Below are 18,533 nucleotides of genomic sequence, written 5' to 3'. Positions count from 1 at the left end.
AGAGGTGCGTGGTGTGCGCTTATGAAGCAGAGTGGCTGATGTGGTGCAGGTGGGTATCGTTAGAACTCAGGTGACTGTGATCGCTGGGTGATTGTGGTGGAAGTACAACAGTTAGTATATGGTGTTAAACAGTGGTGAAAACAGTTTTAAACGGTTAATTTTGAAATGATTTAATCTCAGAGATGTGGATTTGGACAGCGATTAAATTAACACATGACCTTGGGAATTGTAGTGCCTACGGTGAGGTGCCTATGGGGAAGTGAGACCACTAGTGGACACCCAGGGAAACAGAGACCAGACAGTGTGACAATCCAGACCTAAAACTGTGGTATGAATCGTCTCAGAGAAATTCACTAAAATATAATGTCTTTCATATTTATTTATTTAAAATTATTTTACTTAATTCATTTAAATGTATTTGTTCATGCACCACTGATAAAATAAAAATTAGACTCGTTATTAAACACATTATTGCTCAACATAACATGACCAAATACTCTTTCTGTCAGAGTGGAACAAAGGTGAAAATTTTTTTTTTGCAATGATACCCCAAAGCAATGAACAGACCAGACACTAAGATTAACTGTAAATACGGAACAACACTACAACACATAACGGATCCAAAGAGGTTGCTTTTTAAGGTACTGTGTGATTATTAGTACTATAATCAGTCTTATTATGATTTCTTGTGAATAATTAGATATAAAAGTAATCCTTTTTAACAACAGTCAGGAAAGCTTTAGATCTATCCATGTTCAACCTTACAAAATATTTTTAATGTTACAATAGATTTTAAACTTTAAATATTTCCATCATCTAGACAGAAACTATATATAAGATTCTGTACCCAGTATCAGTCTCCTCTTAAATATTTAGATAAGAATGTATTTTATAGTGCTACATGTCCATTTTAAGCAATCCATATTGCTTGCCGCTAGCATGTATTTTGTTGATGCTACTTAATTGCTTATGTTACTTTCTGTATTATATATTGTTATTTTATTATTGTTTTATTATTGTTATTATTTTATTTGAAGGTTACTGGAGCTATACAATTGATTCAAATGGAAAATGCCAAGAAATCCTTTGATGTGTTCTCAACCTCCCTGTCAAAGTAACTGTTTGTCTGTTTATATGCAATTTGTTGTTCTAGTAATCCAATATAAGATTAAGCTTCCATCCTTATATTTGTGTAAAACTGGGGACTGGGATTTCAAGCAAACCATTTTGTGCCTCTGTGTGTTTGTCTGTGTGTGTGTATCATGTCCACAGGTGCATATCAGTCTGTGGTTCTATGACGCAGCAGCTCTTACCATGTTGGCCTCAGCACTCCAGACCCTTCCGAGTCATCAACTCTGATCGCTCCATTAAGAAAGGCATAATGGCAGATGACCTGAAAGACCTACAAAAAAGGTGAAGACAGGAATTTAAAGTAAAGGACAGAGTAAAATTTAGCTTTGGATTAAAAGAAAGAAAGAAAGCATTATTAAAGGGGTCATATGATGCTTTTTTAAAGATCATTATTTTGTGTATTTGGTGTTACAGAACATGTTGACATGCTTTAATGTTCAAAAAACACATTATTTTTTCAAATACTGTACATTATTGTAGGTCCTCTATGCCCCGCCTCTCTCAAATGCATAATTTTCTACAAAGTCCCTCCTTCCAACAAGCGCAGTCTGCTCTGATTGGCCAAATGCAAGGCATAATTTAAGTTGTTAAATGCTAAAAATACTATCCCTCCCTCAAGGCACACGTTTCTTATTCAAAACACGCATTACTGTAAACACGGCATGTCGCAATTTATGAAGAAATCAGCCAGAGCCAATGAGCGTTTGAAATCGCTGCCATAAAACTTGTTATAAAACATCTTAACGGCAAATTTTTTAATTGTTAATATAGCTACAGAGGGAGGAGATGCATATAGCCAATAAATGGTTTGAATTTGGATCTGTTCCTCACACCAAGCATCACATGGATACAGAGGATTTAAATAAAAAATAAGATACTTTCATGATCATTTTATTTAATGCTTGTGCATGACAGCATCCTAATAAAAAACGATGTGCCCCCACTCTCTATTATAGATCAGTGTGTGCCCCATGGTAAACCAAATAAATATTACATGATAATGGTTAAATGATCTTTTAATGATCTCTTTTCATGTAAGTATTCTAAGATTATTTGTACCAAGAATAATAATATTACATTTTATAAAATTATAATTAAGTGCAGTTTAATTCACTTGACTGATTTGTTTAATTTTGAAATGATAATGTTTCAATCTGTTTTGACTTGCCATTTTAGACGACATTTTAAAGGTGCCATCTGTCATTCAAAAATCAAGTCATACTCCACATTCCATACGTTGAAACAGCATAGTCTCTATGCTCCGCCCCTACCTTCACAACAACACTAGAGCATAGCCGAAGCCTATAAGACAGCGGTTCTCAATTGCAGACCTCGCGCCCCACTGCTCTGCACATTTTGAACGTTTCTCTTAGAGCTTCAGACATTTGTTCTATTCGAACATAAGTGCCCTGCGAAGTGGTCATCACAGGATATTCAGCCATGATTCCAGTTCGAAGTGAACGTAGCTATATGTTCCAATCAAAGTGCATTGAAGTGTGCAAGACGTGAATTTAAATTGTATTGATTTACAGAGGTATATGATGTCACAGTTGTCCATGTTTAAAGACGCTGCACAGCACAAATCAGTGAATGAATGTTTCGATGTGAGGTAAACTTCAACAGATTTCCCTTGCTCAGAGAGAAGGGAGCAATGAACATTTGAAAAACAGTTCATGCACGGAGTTCATTTCTAACGAGCTGATTATCTGAATCAGGTGTGTTAACAAAGAGAAACGTGCAAAATATGCAGAGCAGTGGGGCGCGAGGACTGGAATTGAGAACCGCTGCTATAAGAGGACGTTTTGCCTCCAGAGGAACGTTGGGTGATGTCAAGTGATTTTGAAACATGACATCTTCAAGCTACTCCCCTTCACCTTTACCAGTGAATATGTTCATATTCGTTTTGTTCATATTACATTGAGTTGTATATACACATTATTGGAATTAAATTAATTTGACAGACAGCATTCTGTCAACATCATTGGTCAACATCAGACAGCTGATGTTGACCAAGCTAGCGCCAACCAACATAACCAGAGCTGCCAACTCTCAAGCATTCATCATGAGACACACGCAATTGACTCTTTTCACACGCTTTCACGCCACACATCAATTTTCTCACGTACAGAAAAACCACTAAGCAAAGAGGACACGGAGACCAACAGACTAGACAGAGCAGGTTACTTATGATATAAAAATATGGGTAAGTTATAGCTAACTAATTATCAAACGCAGCTACGGTTAGCCATCGCTAACATTAGCACGTTTATAGAACAGCCTTCGATACATTTCTATGTTATAACTTCCCGAAAAAAAATACACAAACATATAAAACAAACTTCTAGCGAAATACTAACAGCATCTAACTTACCAATCCAAAAGAAATGTTGCAAGTTCGGTGTCGAACCTCATTTCTTTCAGGTCCATCGGTTGTCTCCAGCGATTGAAAGCAGTGCCGATGTTTACTCTGGTTCGGCTCCTTTTCTTATCGGATTTGATTTGTGTTTCCGAGCGCGGTTGTTTCCCTGTAGCGGGTGGTGGTCTCTTGCCAAGGGCTTTAACCATCCTTCCTCTTGATTGACATCAGGTTAGATTACGCCCACAAGCCGTGCGAGTTATTCGTGTATTGCAGGTTGGCTGGTGGTTATGTTGCCCGCATACCGCCTCCCATGGCCGAAACTGGTATTACGACACCTGTCGGGCCGGGGCTAGTAATGCTACTGCTAATTAAGGTTGATATCTCTGCAGCACTATAACTTTACATTTTGTTAATGACATCATCGCCCTTATTTCTTCTCATACTTTTGATGCGTGTAGGTAATTTTTTGAATATTTTTAGCTAAATTTTTGCACATGGCACCTTTAACAATACTACACTTCATTAAAATGTATGTGATCATTTAACCATTATCATGCAATATTGTATTTATCTTGTTTATCATGGGTCACATTATATGCTGCCAGACCATAGCCTGATTTGGGACACATATCACTGGACTGATCTGGGCCACACTCCTCCCACCAACAATCGACCCTCATATTGTTTGCTGTGACCCACGCCATGCCATCATTGCCACACATGGCCCAGCTCTGGCTGAAAGGGTACATGCCATTGCCGACAGGAGGCCAGCAGTGCCAGCTTGAGGCCACATTTGGGCCAAGTCCGTTTGCTATGTGGGGATGTGATCATTCTCAAGTCACGTGATGGATAGTGGTTAGATCAGCATAGCAGTCAATAAACAGGACAAGGTAGGTCATGTACAGAACACATCAATTAAGCCCAATATACGGGATGTCCCAGCTGATACGGGACAGTTGTCAACCCTATCTGTAGTCAATGCTTGGACGGAGACCACTGTCCTACTTCCTGGCATAGAAGAACCCAGCAGGAGCCGGAGATGTGGAGGGAAAAATGAAGTAGTTCCTCTTCAATATAATCTGACATGGCCTCAGGGAAAGATTCAACCCTTGGGAGGAGCTGTACTAGAAAACATTGCAATAGCACAGATGCTTGGTCTGTGAAGCTGTAATTGGGTGGCTTTAACTTTACTGAATGCCTCAGCCAGATCTGCATAGTCAACAGGTAGATTAGGCACAGTGGGGGATTTGATGTTGATGGTGGCTGCCTGAAGAGTACACGGTTCAACAGCCTGTAGACAGTAGTCCATAAAATGTGAGGCTCATGAAGTTGTAGTCAGGAAAGGTGAGGATTACTGGGTTGTCATGTAGAAGTGAAAGGTCTCAGTTTGCAAAGTGCTGGTGGGGAGGATGATCTCGTTTGTAGTGTGTTAAACTTGACTGGCACCCAGGGGTCTAACGCTGCCACAGAGATTTACAAGGAATGAGGTGAATGCCCAGGGCTTTCACAAAGTCCGAATCAATCAAATTACCAGCCACTCCAGAATCTATCATGGCCATGGGTTTTAGTAGATCCTTTATCAAAAGACAGCTCACTTTAACACACTTGTTAGTATTAGGAGGAAATTTCACCACTGCAGAGGTTCATGGTTAGAGTTGCTGAGAGACAAACAAGGAGCACTGAAGTAAAAAGACCTTACATTTAGCAGGAGGGGGTGAATAAAGGCCTTCTGTAGTGAATCCATGCATTTTTGTAAGAATAATATCCATATTTCAAATGTAATAAACCCTTTTTTCTCACTTCCGTTACCTGTCATACGCAGAAACTATATCATATACCACAGTATATGTGATAACTCAAATGCTTTTTCCCTTGTAGGTAATGGACGTATTCCACATGCACTGCATCAGTGCTTTAGTGTTGGATGAGGATGGAACTGGAGTGGATACAGAGGACTTTTTTCAGACCTTAAAAGACAACACTGTCCTCATGGTCTTAATAGTAGGACAGAAGTGGGCTCCACAGGAGGTCAGTCTTTTCATCTGAGGTGATTTTAACAGCACACATACACATTTGTTGAAACTGACTGTAACATTTGCAACAAATTCTGTGTGGGTGGAGATAAGAAATAATAATAAACTGCACTGAAGGCCATTCAAAAATAGATGTAAAAGCATGGGCAATAATAAATAAGAAATGTATTATTTATGTGATAGTAATATGGATTTTTAATAATCCTTGTCAGAGGAAGATTACAATATACCAGTCTGAGAATAAGGCATCTTCATACTCTCTTAAAATTTTCTTGGGTGGTGTTCATTTTATCAGCTTTTCTCTTTATGTGCTCACATTATTGCTTTCAGTTTATAGCCTATGTTCTTCAGCATAGCTCCAACCTATTGAGATTTTATGGTTATAGAACTGCTTAGTGGTTTAGAGAAGCATATCCATAATGCAAACATTAACCATATTCACATAATCATTCCACAATCATTTTGGTCTATTGACACACAACATCATGCCTAGTATTAACCATAATTATAGTGACATAACTTTATATTCCACTGGAAATTAACATGCACTTTTATAGCACCTGCTACTCAAACTATGATGTTGCATCTAAAACAACTTGCTAAGCAAAATATAGAGTTTAATTGTCAACACATGCATAAATGACACATTCTTTGTACTTTTTCAGAGATACCTTCCAGGTCAGAAGAAAATAGAAAGGGTAAGTGTGAATAACAATGGAGTGGACCTCATATCCCACGTCAAGCAGTTTTTATTATCATTTCTCTCCTGTATTGAGGGGGTGGTAACACGGTTTCTTGAAGCTCGGTGCAGAAACAATCAACATACAGGCTCTATTCCAAAGCCTATTAGTTCGATTCCTTGCTCTATTTTGCCTCCTAAATAACATTTTTAAAGGTTATGGTACTGTTACGAATGCACACACGAAACAAGAGATCCAGTTGCAGTGTTTAATAGGGGAATCCAAAAATCAAAATCCAAAACAGGCAAAAGGTCAGTAACAGAAAAGCAGTCCAAAACAAGTAACATGAAAAACACTAGGGAACACGAAAAAGCAGGGTGACATAAACCAAGGACTCAATGAAACAGATAGATACAAACAGGGTATATATGGACCGGTGAAAACAATGAAAGTGGGAACAGCTGAGTGCAATTAACGGGTGTGCAATTAACAGTGATGAATGGGACAAAGGTTTGTGGGAAATGTAGTGCCTGCAGTGGGGTGACTCTATGGGGAAGTGAGACCACTAGTGGACACCCAGGGAAACACAGACCAGACACTGTGGCATTACCCCCCTCTAAGGAGCAGCTACCAGATGCTCCTCAGAACACAAAAACAAATAAAAGAACAAAGAGACCAAAAGGGAGGTGGACTAGTGGAGGATCAGGGGGAGGGACGGAGGGGCCAGGTCCATAGAAAGGAACAGGGACAGGAAGTGGAAAAATACAACAACAACAAAACAAAGAGATCAGGAGGGAGGTGGACTGGTGGAGGATCGGGGGGGGGGGCGATGGAGCCCACCGGGACGGCGCAGGCGGAACCGGAGCCCACCACAGCCGAGCAGACAGGACCGAAGCACACCAGGGCGGAGCAGAGGACCACCACAGCCGTGCGGATGAGACAGAAGCCCACCAGGGCGGCGCAGAGGACCACCACAGCCGTTAGGACGAGACAGAAGCCCACCAGGGCGGCGCAGCAGACCACCACAGCCGTGCGGACGAGACAGAAGCCCACCAGGGCAGCACAGAGGACCACCACAGCTGTGCAGATGAGACAGAACCCTTACGAAAAATAACCATGGTTTTACTATAGTAAAACTGTAGTAATCCATGTTTTTTTGGCGTGTTGACTACCATTTGTATAACCACAGATTTACTTCAAATACCATGGTTATACTATGGTTAATTTAGCAAAACCATGGTTAATTTGTGGTTACCATGGATTAACTATAGTAACCATGGTTTTTTGGTTTTATTTGTAGTAAAACCATGGTTCATTTTCATAAGGGAAGGTAAGGTAAGGCTGAAATAGAGAACATGAAAAGGTTAAGAATGGCCTCCTTGGCCATGATGAGATGGTAGATGGCCACCATGGCCATGACAGGGCAAGCGGTGAGTTCATGGATTGCCTTGATGGCCATGACAGCATAGGACGAGCGCTCAGGAAGTTCGGCTGAGATGTGACGAGGCTCTGGAAGTTCAGCTGAGACTTGACGAGGCTCAGGAAGTTCAGCTGAGACGTGACGAGGCTCAGGAAGTTCAGGTGAGATGTGACGAGGCTCAGGAAGTTCAGCTGAGACTTGACAAGGCTCTGGTTGATCCGTGGTGATTTGACTTGGGTCAGGAAGATCAACTGTGGCTTGACTTCGCTCAGGAAGATCAACTGTGGCTTGACTTGACTCATGAAGATCCTTGGTGACTTGACCTTGCTCATGAAGATCACTGGTGACTCCACTTTGCTCACGGAGATCTAGAGTGACCTGACTTGACTCATGAGGTCTAACTGTGGTCTTGCTTGACTCATGGGTGTTAATGGTGAATTGACCTGACTCAGGTCGGTCAATGGTGATCTGACTAGACTCTGGGAAATCAGCGGGTATCTGATCAGTGGGGACCTGACTCGACTCTGGAGGGTCCACGGGTACCTGACTCGACGCTGGAGGGTCCACGGGTACCTGACTTGACGCTGGAGGGTCCACGGGGACCTCGACTCTGGAAAGTCTCCTGTGGTTGCCATCTTGTGCAGTGGCGCTGGACTGGCAGCCATCTTGTGCAGTGGCGCTGGGCTGGCGGCCATCTTGTGCAGTGGCGCTGGGCTGGCGGCCACCTTGTGCAGTGGCGCTGGGCTGGCGGCCACCTTGTGCCATGGCGCTGGGCAGGCGGCCATCTTGTGCAGTGGCGCTGGGCTGGCGGCCATCTTGTGCAGTGGCACTGGGCTGGTGGTCATCTTGTCTGGAAACACAGGCCTAGAGTTGTGTCTGGAGAGACAGGTGTGGCTGGGGTATCCCATTGAGGATGATGGTGTAGGTACCTGCTGAACCCCCAAAAGTCCAGGATCTCCAGCCCCTTCATCTCCCACTCAGGCACAGGGTCATCCAGGCTGGCGTTAAATAAGTCCTTCAGTGCCTCATCATTATATCTCAGCCCTACTGCCATCGTCCAAAAAAATCTGAGCTAAACGCCTACCCCACTCCCCTTTTGATGGAGGGTGGTTAGGTTCAAGAGCCTCCCTCTCCGCTCCTCCAAGCTGGCTGGAGAACGGATACGAAATCCCACACTGCTGGATCTGGGCATGATGGAGTCAATGCACACATGAAACGAGAGATCCAGTTGCAGTGTTTAAAAGGGGAATCCAAAAATCAAAATCCAAAACAGGCAAAAGGTCAATAACAGAAAAGTAGTCCAAAATAAGAAACATGAAAAACACTAGGAAACACGAAAAAGCAGGGTGACATAAACCAAACACTCCATTAAACAGATAGAAACAAACATGATATATATGGACCGGTGAAAACAATGAAAGTGGGAACAGCTGAGTGCAATTAACAGTGATGAATGGGACAAAGGCTTGTGGGAAATGTAGTGCCTGCAGTGGGGTTACTCTATGGGGAAGTGAGACCACTAGTGGACACCCAGGGAAACACAGACCAGACACTGTGACAGGTACATCACAGGTGATCAATCTGGAATGCTCTACATATAGAGCATCTCAGTCATGTGACCTTTGCATGTTCCTAGGCAACAAGTGCATGCTCCTCAGGAACAGATCAAGGCTTTCACATTGAATTTCAGACAAGACATGGATGAAACGGTTCATGATTTTGTGAATCATCTTTGTTGATTCTACAACAGATCAAATATTTTATTAAAAAAGTAGCACAGAGAACACATAGTTAAGGCCTGAGGTTAATCGCTACCATTGACAAAAAAAAATAGATACAGTACAGATATATTGGTGGCAAATATTGTTATTGTTTGAATATATTGTTTAGATACTTATGTTTAAAAATAATGCTCATCTTGACGCCATCTCAGCATAGGATATATGCAATGGTTCCTTAGAATTTGACCAAAATTAGGTTTCTTAGGAGATATAATATTTAAGTTACCTACAGTACTTTTTGGAACAACCTTTGAATAGTGCACATACAGTAGTGCACATACAGTGCCTCTGAAGGCAGCTCACTTTTGGAACAGATCCATATTATTTACAAGACCAACAGTTATTTCTAATAATAATACCGGAACAACTTCCTTCACAATACTGGTAGAACAGGGATAGGCATCATTGGTGATGGAGAGCCAATAGAATTTAGTTCCATCCCTATAAATACACCTGTAAAAATCTCAGAGTTGCCCATCCCTCTTCAGAGGAAGCGAGCCAAATGAAAATTCAAAAAGGGAGGTTTTAATGACAATAATGGTGGAAAAACACACACATACAAAAACTCAGATTTGCTTTACGTTAAGATACTTCACACTAAGCTACTTCAATGACTGACAAACCAGAACTAAACAGAAAGGGTTTATAGGGAGGGAGGTGGACTAGTGGAGGATCAGGGGGAGGGACGGAGGGGCCAGGTCCATAGAAAGGAACAGGGACAGGAAGTGGAAAAATACAACAACAACAAAACAAAGAGATCAGGAGGGAGGTGGACTGGTGGAGGATCGGGGGGGGGGGCGATGGAGCCCACCGGGACGGCGCAGGCGGAACCGGAGCCCACCACAGCCGAGCAGACAGGACCGAAGCACACCAGGGCGGAGCAGAGGACCACCACAGCCGTGCGGATGAGACAGAAGCCCACCAGGGCGGCGCAGAGGACCACCACAGCCGTTAGGACGAGACAGAAGCCCACCAGGGCGGCGCAGCAAAGAGGTTAAAAGTAAAACTAGGGGTCTAGCGTAAACTAGCACGTTTTCGGAGGGATTTATTAAACATGGATGCAGAAGAAGGTTCAGAACTGTCCGAATATGTAGTCACTGACTCTGTGGGATCGTGACAGCTATTTTTGTAAATTAACTCTCGCAGATGGAAGCAGGCTACCTGACCCGTATGCCATACGGCCATATGAATTACTTTTGGGTGGTTTGGGGAATTTTGTCAAGGCTTATTTTCTAATTTAACCTATCGCTGGGCTAACTATGATTAGCAATGTGTATTATTTTAAGAGACCATTCAAAGGAGAGCACACACATCTATCGCTGTATGTTTGTTTAACATTTAAACTAGCTAGTGCACTGAAGGTTGGCGACTTTTCATCTATAAAACAGAAACTTGCTGATTTACTAGATAAAACCAACACACCAGTTCATATGCATAGATTATTTTTCCTGATATGAAGTGTGCACTGCAAACACGATCATTATTTATGATCATCTCTGTCCAGTCTGTACGCCGTATTGCATTCAATCACAAATGTCTGCCGGGATCCGGTAAAACTTTAGTTTTGAAACAAAAGTGCTGTTCCTTCTATTCTGGCCGCCAAAAACACAACAAGAAGACATTTTAAAGTCAAAACCTCAAACTTGACGTGGGCCAAACACGTCCAAGCCTACGTAGGTGAACGGTGGGGCACCTTGTAGCCGGTCTGTAGGCAGATCTGCCATCAGCTGATGCTCTTGCTTTCCACGCAGTCTCCTGCAGGTGACACATTGGGACAGAGTGCCTCTGATACATCTCTTTCCGCCCACCAGCCACAGTCCAGCGTCCCTGATGGCCCCCTCTGTGAAGTGTCTGCCCTGGTGTTTTACCTGCTCGTGATAGTGGCGCACAAGGAGAGTCGTTAGGTGGTGCTGAACTGGGATGATGAGGGGATTGGTGCGGTTTATCTCAAGGCCAGACTGAGTGATGCGTCCGCCCACTCTGAGAAGTCCAAAGCTGTCAACCAGTGGGCACAGCTTTGCAATGTTACTCTGTTTTGGAATGCCTGATTTACTCTGAGTGTTACTGAATTCACTAGGATATCTTTCCTGCTGCATGTTCTTGATCAACAGTTTCTTTGCTTTTTCCAGGTTCTCTGGCCTGATTGCTTTCTTACAGGTATGCCACCCTCTGCATGTGTTGTCTTTGTCCGTTAGTCTGAAACACTGGGCTATGTGAATCAGGACTGCAAGTGCTCTTAACACAGAATTGCACTTTGAGAAGCGCTCGAAGCGTTCAGTTCTTAAGCTGGGCTGTGTGATTTCAGTGACTAGCGTTGCGACCTGAGGTCTGATCTCAGAGTCTAATTCTGGTTCAACTAGCTCAAACAGTGACTGATGATCAGCTGGAGGCTTACCAGACAAGAAGGCGGGTCCGGTCAGCCAGTTGGTGTCTCTCAATGATGCAGCAGTAACGGATCTGGAGCCATGGTCGGCCGGGTTGAGCTCTGAGGGGACATACTTCCACTGTTGAGGTGACGTTGCTTGTCTGATGCGTTGGACCCTGTTGCTTACATAAACATAAAATCTTCTCTGCTCATTGTTAATATAACCTAACACAACTTTGCTGTCAGAATAGAAAGTGACAGAGTTCATGTGCGAGTCCATGCTACTCACAACAGTCTCAGCTATCTCAACTGCAAGGACTGCAGCACAGAGTTCGAGTCTGGGAATTGTAGTCTCCTTCACTGGTGCCAGCTTTGCTTTGTCAAGCACGAATCCGACTTCGAAGCGTCCATTTTCATCGGTCACCTTCAAGTAGGCAACCGCTGCGATTGCTTTGGTTGAAGCATCCGCAAACACACACAACTCTCTCGTGCTTGCTGCAGAGGTGGAGAGAGATGTGTAGCAGCGGGGGATCTGTATGTCTTGAAGGCATTGAAGGGAGGACTTCCATCTCACCCACTCCGCTTGGAGGTGTCCAGGTAATGGCGCGTCCCACTCACCGTTTTCTATGGTCAGCTCTCTCAGCAACGATCTCCCTTGTATAGTGACAGGTGAGAGAAAGCCGAGCGGATCAAAGATGCTGTTTATGGTTGAGAGCACGCCTCTGCGTGTGAAAGGTTTGTCGTCACGCTGTACTTGAAAGGTGAATGTGTCTGTGACTATGTTCCAGCTGATACCCAGGCTACGCTGCACAGGGATGTTATCCGTGGCAAAGTCCAGGTCTTTAATGCTGTTTGCAAGGTCTTCAGGGGGAAATTCAGCCATGACAGCTGCACTGTTTGATGTGATCTTGTACAACCGGAGGCTGTTGTGGAAGAGCATCTCCTGTGCCCTCTTCACCAAGTTGATGGCCTCGGTCTCTGTTGCAAACGACTTCAGAGCATCGTCGACATAAAAGTCTCTCGATGAACGCTCTGACATCAGAGCCGAATTCAGATTCTGCTTTTTTCGCTGCCCTCCTGAGGCAGTAGATTGCTACAGCAGGAGACGGTGGGTTGCCAAACACATGCACACGCATTCTATAGTCTACTATGTCACTGTCCCATTTGTTGTCGCGGAACCATAGAAACCTCAGGTAGTCTCTGTGCTCATCCTTGACTACAAAACAGTAAAACATGTATTGAATATCTGCAGTCACAGCAATTTTCTCTTTTCTGAACCTGATGAGGATGCCTAACAGGTCATTGTTCTGATCTGGGCCTTTGAGCAAGACACTGTTCAGTGAAATCCCTTCATACTGAGCACTTGAATCGAACACTATTCGAATCTGTTCAGGTTTCTTGGGATGGTAGATGCCGAAGGATGGCAAATACCAGCTTTCTTGTCCTTCTTGGAGGACGGGGGCATTCTCTGCATGTTGACTGTCAATCATCTTTTGCATGAACTGCATGTAATGTTCTTTCATGTCAGGTTTCTTCTCTAGTGTGCGACAGACTGACTTGAGTCTTTTCATGGCATAGTCTCTGTTATTTGGCAGACGTACTCTCGGGGTCCGAAAAGGTAGGGGTGCGACCCAGTTTTGAGTGCTATCTTGATATACCTCAGTATCCATGATCCTCAGGAAGTTGAGATCATCGATGGACGGAGCAGGTTGGTGATTTTTGTCGGTGCAGTGGAAGACGGAGGACTTCAGGTGATCCCCGTGCAACAGAGAAGCAGTGTGAACAGCGGCTTGCTGAGATGGAGGATCATGAAGGACTGAGTGACTGTGTGGAGGGTCTTTCACACACAGGTGGCTGGAGCAGGGTGTGAGATAGCTGGGGCGGCCATCTCCCAAGATGCATGTTTTGAGGGAAGTGACTGAGGAGGGGCGGTGTGCTGTGCCGAGGCACACATCGCCGATCACCACCCAGCCTAGGTCTAGCTTTTGAGCGAATGAGGCATTGTCGGGGCCGTTGATCTGTTTTCTGATCTTGTGTATACTCAAAATGTCTCTCCCTAGCAACAGCAGTATCTGGGCACTGGGGTCTAATGGAGGAATCTCACTGGCTAAGCATCTCAGGTGAGGGTGATGTAAAACTGCACTGGGAGTTGGGATTTCAGACCTGTTGTTCGGGAGTTCATTGCATTCAATGAGGACGGGAAGAGGGACGCAGGTCTTTTCGTCCAGTGACTCCAGCATGTAGCCACAGGCTCTCCTTCCAGAAGTCTCTATACTGCCCGCACAAGTCTTGAGCGTGTACGAAGATGGAGTGCTATTGTCGCTGAATATCTCAAAGAATTCTGTACGTGCAACGGATTTATTACTTTGCTCATCAATGATAGCATACACTCTTGTTGTTGCTTCTCTCTGGCCTTGTGGGTAGACACTAACTAAGCATATTTTGGAGCAGCCTCTAGCACTCATACCCTCACCGCATACCTCAGTGCACTTGGAGGAGACTGTCTCTGGAGGCTGCTGGTTCTCACTGCCCTCCCTGCCATTCTCTGACGTAGATGGGGGTGGCTTCGCTTTCCATGGTGATGGACCTGGATGGAGGGCTTCGACGTGTTTGATGCTCTGACATTCTGCACATTTTATGGTTTTGTCACAGTTCTTTGCAATATGTGTGGTTGAAGCACAACAGCGGTAGCAGATGGAATTGTCTTTGAGATATTGTTTACGGTCAGCTAGCAGTTTGTCTCTAAATCTCCTACATGCTCCTAATGAATGGGGCTTTTTGTGGATTGGGCACTGCTTGGTGAGATCTAGAGAGTCAGCTTCAGGCTCACCTTTCTGGCTGGACTCGGCGACTTGAGTCTTGTGGACTGCAACAGACTGGTTGACTCTACTCTGGATGCTTTTGTGTTTGTCTCTATTTGTGGCAGGCAGAAGTGGCATGGTGACTCTGAAACTGGGATCGTTTCTTGCTTTGGCTTGGTTCTGAATGAAGTCGATGAACACGCCGAATGGGGGAAAGGAAATCTGATGCTGTTGCTTTATCTGAGAGCCGTAGGACATCCACTTCTCTTGTAGATTATACGGGAGCTTCTCTATGATTGGGGCTACTCCCCTAGCAGTGTCAAGGTAAGCTAGTCCTGGAAGGAATCCATCCTGCTTTGCTGCGTACAGTTCCTGTAGCAAGTCGGCTAAGTCGCGTAGCTTGGCTGGCTCTTTGTTGGAGATTCTCGGGAAGCTTTCCAGTCTGGCAAATAACGCCCCTTCAATAGCTTCGGGGGTGCCATAGCACTCTTCAATGCGCTGCCAGATAGCTCGGAGGCCACTCTGGGGGTCTCTGATGTAGGCTGCTCTGAGCCTGCGTGCTTGTTCGGACGACTCTTTGCCGAGCCATTTAATCAGAAGGTCAGTCTCTTCTGCTACTGACAAGCCTATATTGTCTATGACATTGCAGATTGAAACTTTCCACGCCCAGTAATTCTCTGCCTTATCGTCGAACTTCTTCAGCCCTGTGGAGACGATCTGGTTTCTAGTGATGAACTTCGCCAGGTCAGCAGTCGGGGAGCTGTGTCCATCTTGAGCAGACGTGTGACGAGGTGAGGTAGGGCGTGGAGCAGGACTGGGTAGCCCATGGTCTTTTACTCTCTGCCATGCTTGGTTGCTGGCTTGGTGTGAGCTTTAATACAGACTAGCAGGTATCATGGATGGCTGCTGTGGCTGTAGTGGTACCTGTGACGGTGGTGGCAGCCGTCTTGGGGCTGGTGTCGGTCTCAGGGACTCTGCGGGTGGGTGTGTAGGTAGCTCTGCAAGCAATGTTTCTGGATGCTGTACTGGAGGTCTTATGGCTGGCTGCGTTGGAGGACGTGCAGGTGGAAGCGAGTGGCTGTGCAGATTGGGCATCACTGTAATGCATGTTTTTTAGCTCCTGTGAAAGAGGAGAAAAAAGGATTTGGTAAACACCAGGATTTATAAGCCACTGTAAAGACTTGTACCTATTTACTCATCTGGTAAATAAATACAGTCTTGTATAAAGTCTATGTTTAAACTGCAGTCGATAATAACTTTACAAAACAACAGATCATAAACTATCTTTGAAAAGGTAATTTACATTAATACATTAAAGGAAGTATACACAAAAGGCTTATTTCTCTGACTGATCTTCCTTTCTCTCCACTAAAAGGGAAGCCTTAAAATGGACTCTCTTCATTATGCAGACAACTGGACATGTTTTAGTAGGAACTTCATGTTATATTCAGCATCTTATTGATGAGGACGAGAAAACAGAAGCACAACTGATATCGCCTGCATGTATCATCAAGCAGTTAGAACATTAAATGATTCACAGCTTGGTCAAATTTACAAGTGTGCACTGATTGTTGATGTAACGCTTGATAAAAAACATATTTGTGAGTTATTTACCTCTGTGTAAACAGTAGGGCTGCCCTCGACTAAAGATTTATTTGGTCGACTAGTTAGGGCGACTAGTCAGATGCTGAGACGGCAGAAAGCGCACGCTGTTTACTTTCATTATTTTACAAAAGTGCATTTTTTGTTGTTATAGTCAGTGCACACAAATAAGCGTAGAGGCTTTACAGATTCAAAAGATTTATTACTCTTATCTATATGACCAAAATGAGTATCTTAAGAGCAAGTGACTGCAAGTAAGTGTGCTACTGTGTATAGTCACTTGAATAGCGCACATTTTCTAGGTTAACATTTGATTGGTTGGCCATTTAAAGTTTCTACTACTTACATATTTCTGATGATAAGCCATATTTGAGGTCAATGAATGATAGGCGAGTATTTGGATGTACTGTATTACCACAAAATCCAGCCGTTAATGATCTGTCCATCACGGACTCCATGATCACACCACTTCCTCTGGAATTTTTTTTTTTTTTTCTGCAACTAAGCGACAAAAAATTTTGGTCGACCAAGCCTCTTCTCGTCAACTAGTGGTTAGTTGACTATTAGGGGGCAGCCCTAGTAAACAGTAAAATGTAAAGTTAAATTGTGCATATAATTTTATATCTTACTCCTAATATTGAATTTCTACATCTAAATTAAGCATTTTGTGTGTTAAAATTAGAATTGTCAAAGTTAACAAAGTTAACACATTAAATGTTTTGTTATTTCATTTAATTTGGCTTTATATTATAATATAAAACTCTTACGTATACTATATTTTGATTTGCTGCATTTAAAAAGTGATGAATCTAACAATGTACTGTATTTTGTTTTACTGTATTTAAAAAGTAATGAATCTAACAATGTAACTAAACTACAATAAAAAAATAAGTTGTTTAATTGCTTTATTCAACTAACAGCCCTTTACATTTTTTTAATTAACCTTGTTAATCATTGTCTAAAATAGCAGAGAAAATTGCAAAATTACTTTAATGCTGTGAGGATTGTATTACCACACAATTCCACAAGAAGGCAAATAGAGATAACAGAGAGAGGGTGCTTTTACAATAGAACAGTGGATCTGTCTATGTCCTCTTTGTAGTGCAGTATCTCTTCTTTACCAGACAGTATCAGTGGTGGCAAACACACAATGTAACCCTGGAACCAAACTCTGGTTTTACAAGTAAAGACCTTAACATAAATAATTGTGGGAGACACAGCCATTTAGCTAAAACATAGCTGAGTATATAAAGATAAGCAATATCAATAAAATTATCTCTGAAGAACAGTGTTTTCCCCCTTTCTTTTATTTTTACATTTGATTTCAAGGCCTGTTTAAGGTAAAGTCCTGTTTTAATAATCATGACAATCAAATCTTCTGTGATATAACAGTTCATTGTACTCTAAGAACAAACTGTAATTTTTAGAACTTAAAACTTGTCCATAATGCAATAAGAGTATTTACTGAACCCAATCTGAAACAAAGACTTGCTCTACTTCATGCTAGTTTCAATTATTAGATTTTCATGGCTTCCAGATCCCTTTTTTTTATTACTACTGGAGATGCCAGTTTGCTCAGTTTCAAATGATTATAAAACAGCAAGCACAAACTATGCAAAAGCGGCAGTGCTTCCAGCACATTCAGTGTCCGAATTCATTTACTCATTTTAATTCACTCCTTAAACTGGACTATACTAGTGGAATAGTGAATGAGAGTTTAGGGGGCAATTTCGAACATTTAGTTCAACAATTTAGTGATAAATATATTTCAAGTTAATTAAATAAATCAAGTCACTACAAGTCTCAGTTACTATAAATTTTGTCTTTACTTCTCAGCCACAAATGCTATACTGACTCCCAGAATGTATTACAGGATGAATAAATTATGCAGTTGCTTTGTTTTACAATTTTCTGACTTTCTTTGTCATTTAATTTGCTGTCTCTGTTGTACGTGTAAGTAACATCTTTTGCTATGTCCACAGTGAATTTAACTGATACCATTGTTGTGTTCTGCATAGTATGTCTGTGTAAGAAACAATTCAAGTCATTTACAAGATAATGTTACACTTTAAGAGAGATGCTATCAGTAGTGTGATGCACTGTATGTACTGTATAATTGCAATAATATGATGGGTTTTTTTATGACACGTGTTAAAGTATTAGTTCACCCCAAAATGAAAATTATTGCAATAAGGCCATGGCTAACCTGATGGTGCTGGGCCGCCACCTTTGGTTGAACTTAACTAAGTTCAACCAAACTTCAATAAGTCTTCGATGGTCTTATTATGGGGAGATATTAACCTCTGTGGCTCAGCTATTCGAGAAAACATACTGGTCAATTTGGAACATATTTAAAGAAAG

The 18,533-nt window shown here is 42.7% G+C and overlaps 1 protein-coding gene across 1 annotated transcript; it reads left to right on the top strand.

Moving 5' to 3' along the window:
• Positions 1-534: 534 nt before the first annotated feature.
• On the top strand, positions 535-16,232 carry LOC132152318 (uncharacterized). Its single transcript, XM_059561106.1, has 11 exons — positions 535-641; positions 1,038-1,114; positions 1,273-1,413; positions 4,941-5,001; positions 5,369-5,518; positions 6,189-6,394; positions 8,076-8,192; positions 13,501-13,635; positions 13,830-13,889; positions 14,696-14,819; positions 15,932-16,232. The coding sequence occupies exons 1-11, from the start codon at positions 558-560 to the stop codon at positions 16,097-16,099; spliced, it is 1,323 nt and encodes a 440-aa protein (XP_059417089.1). The 5' UTR covers positions 535-557; the 3' UTR covers positions 16,100-16,232.
• Positions 16,233-18,533: the final 2,301 nt, after the last annotated feature.

The sequence above is a fragment of the Carassius carassius genome, chromosome 10 (assembly GCF_963082965.1).
Source record: "Carassius carassius chromosome 10, fCarCar2.1, whole genome shotgun sequence".
Lineage (NCBI taxonomy): Eukaryota > Metazoa > Chordata > Actinopteri > Cypriniformes > Cyprinidae > Carassius > Carassius carassius.
Note: the sequence above shows the minus strand (reverse complement) of the source record. Positions and strands in the feature narration are given on the sequence as shown.

Coding starts and splice junctions, on each gene's coding strand:
- LOC132152318 (XM_059561106.1), top strand. CDS start 558: ATGAACAGACCAGACACTAAGATTAACTGTAAATACGGAACAACACTA. Junction 5,002..5,368: donor ATGCCCAGGGCTTTCACAAA/GTCCGAATCAAT, acceptor TTTCCCTTGTAG/GTAATGGACGTATTCCACAT. Junction 6,395..8,075: donor TCGATTCCTTGCTCTATTTT/GCCTCCTAAATA, acceptor GACCTGACTCAG/GTCGGTCAATGGTGATCTGA.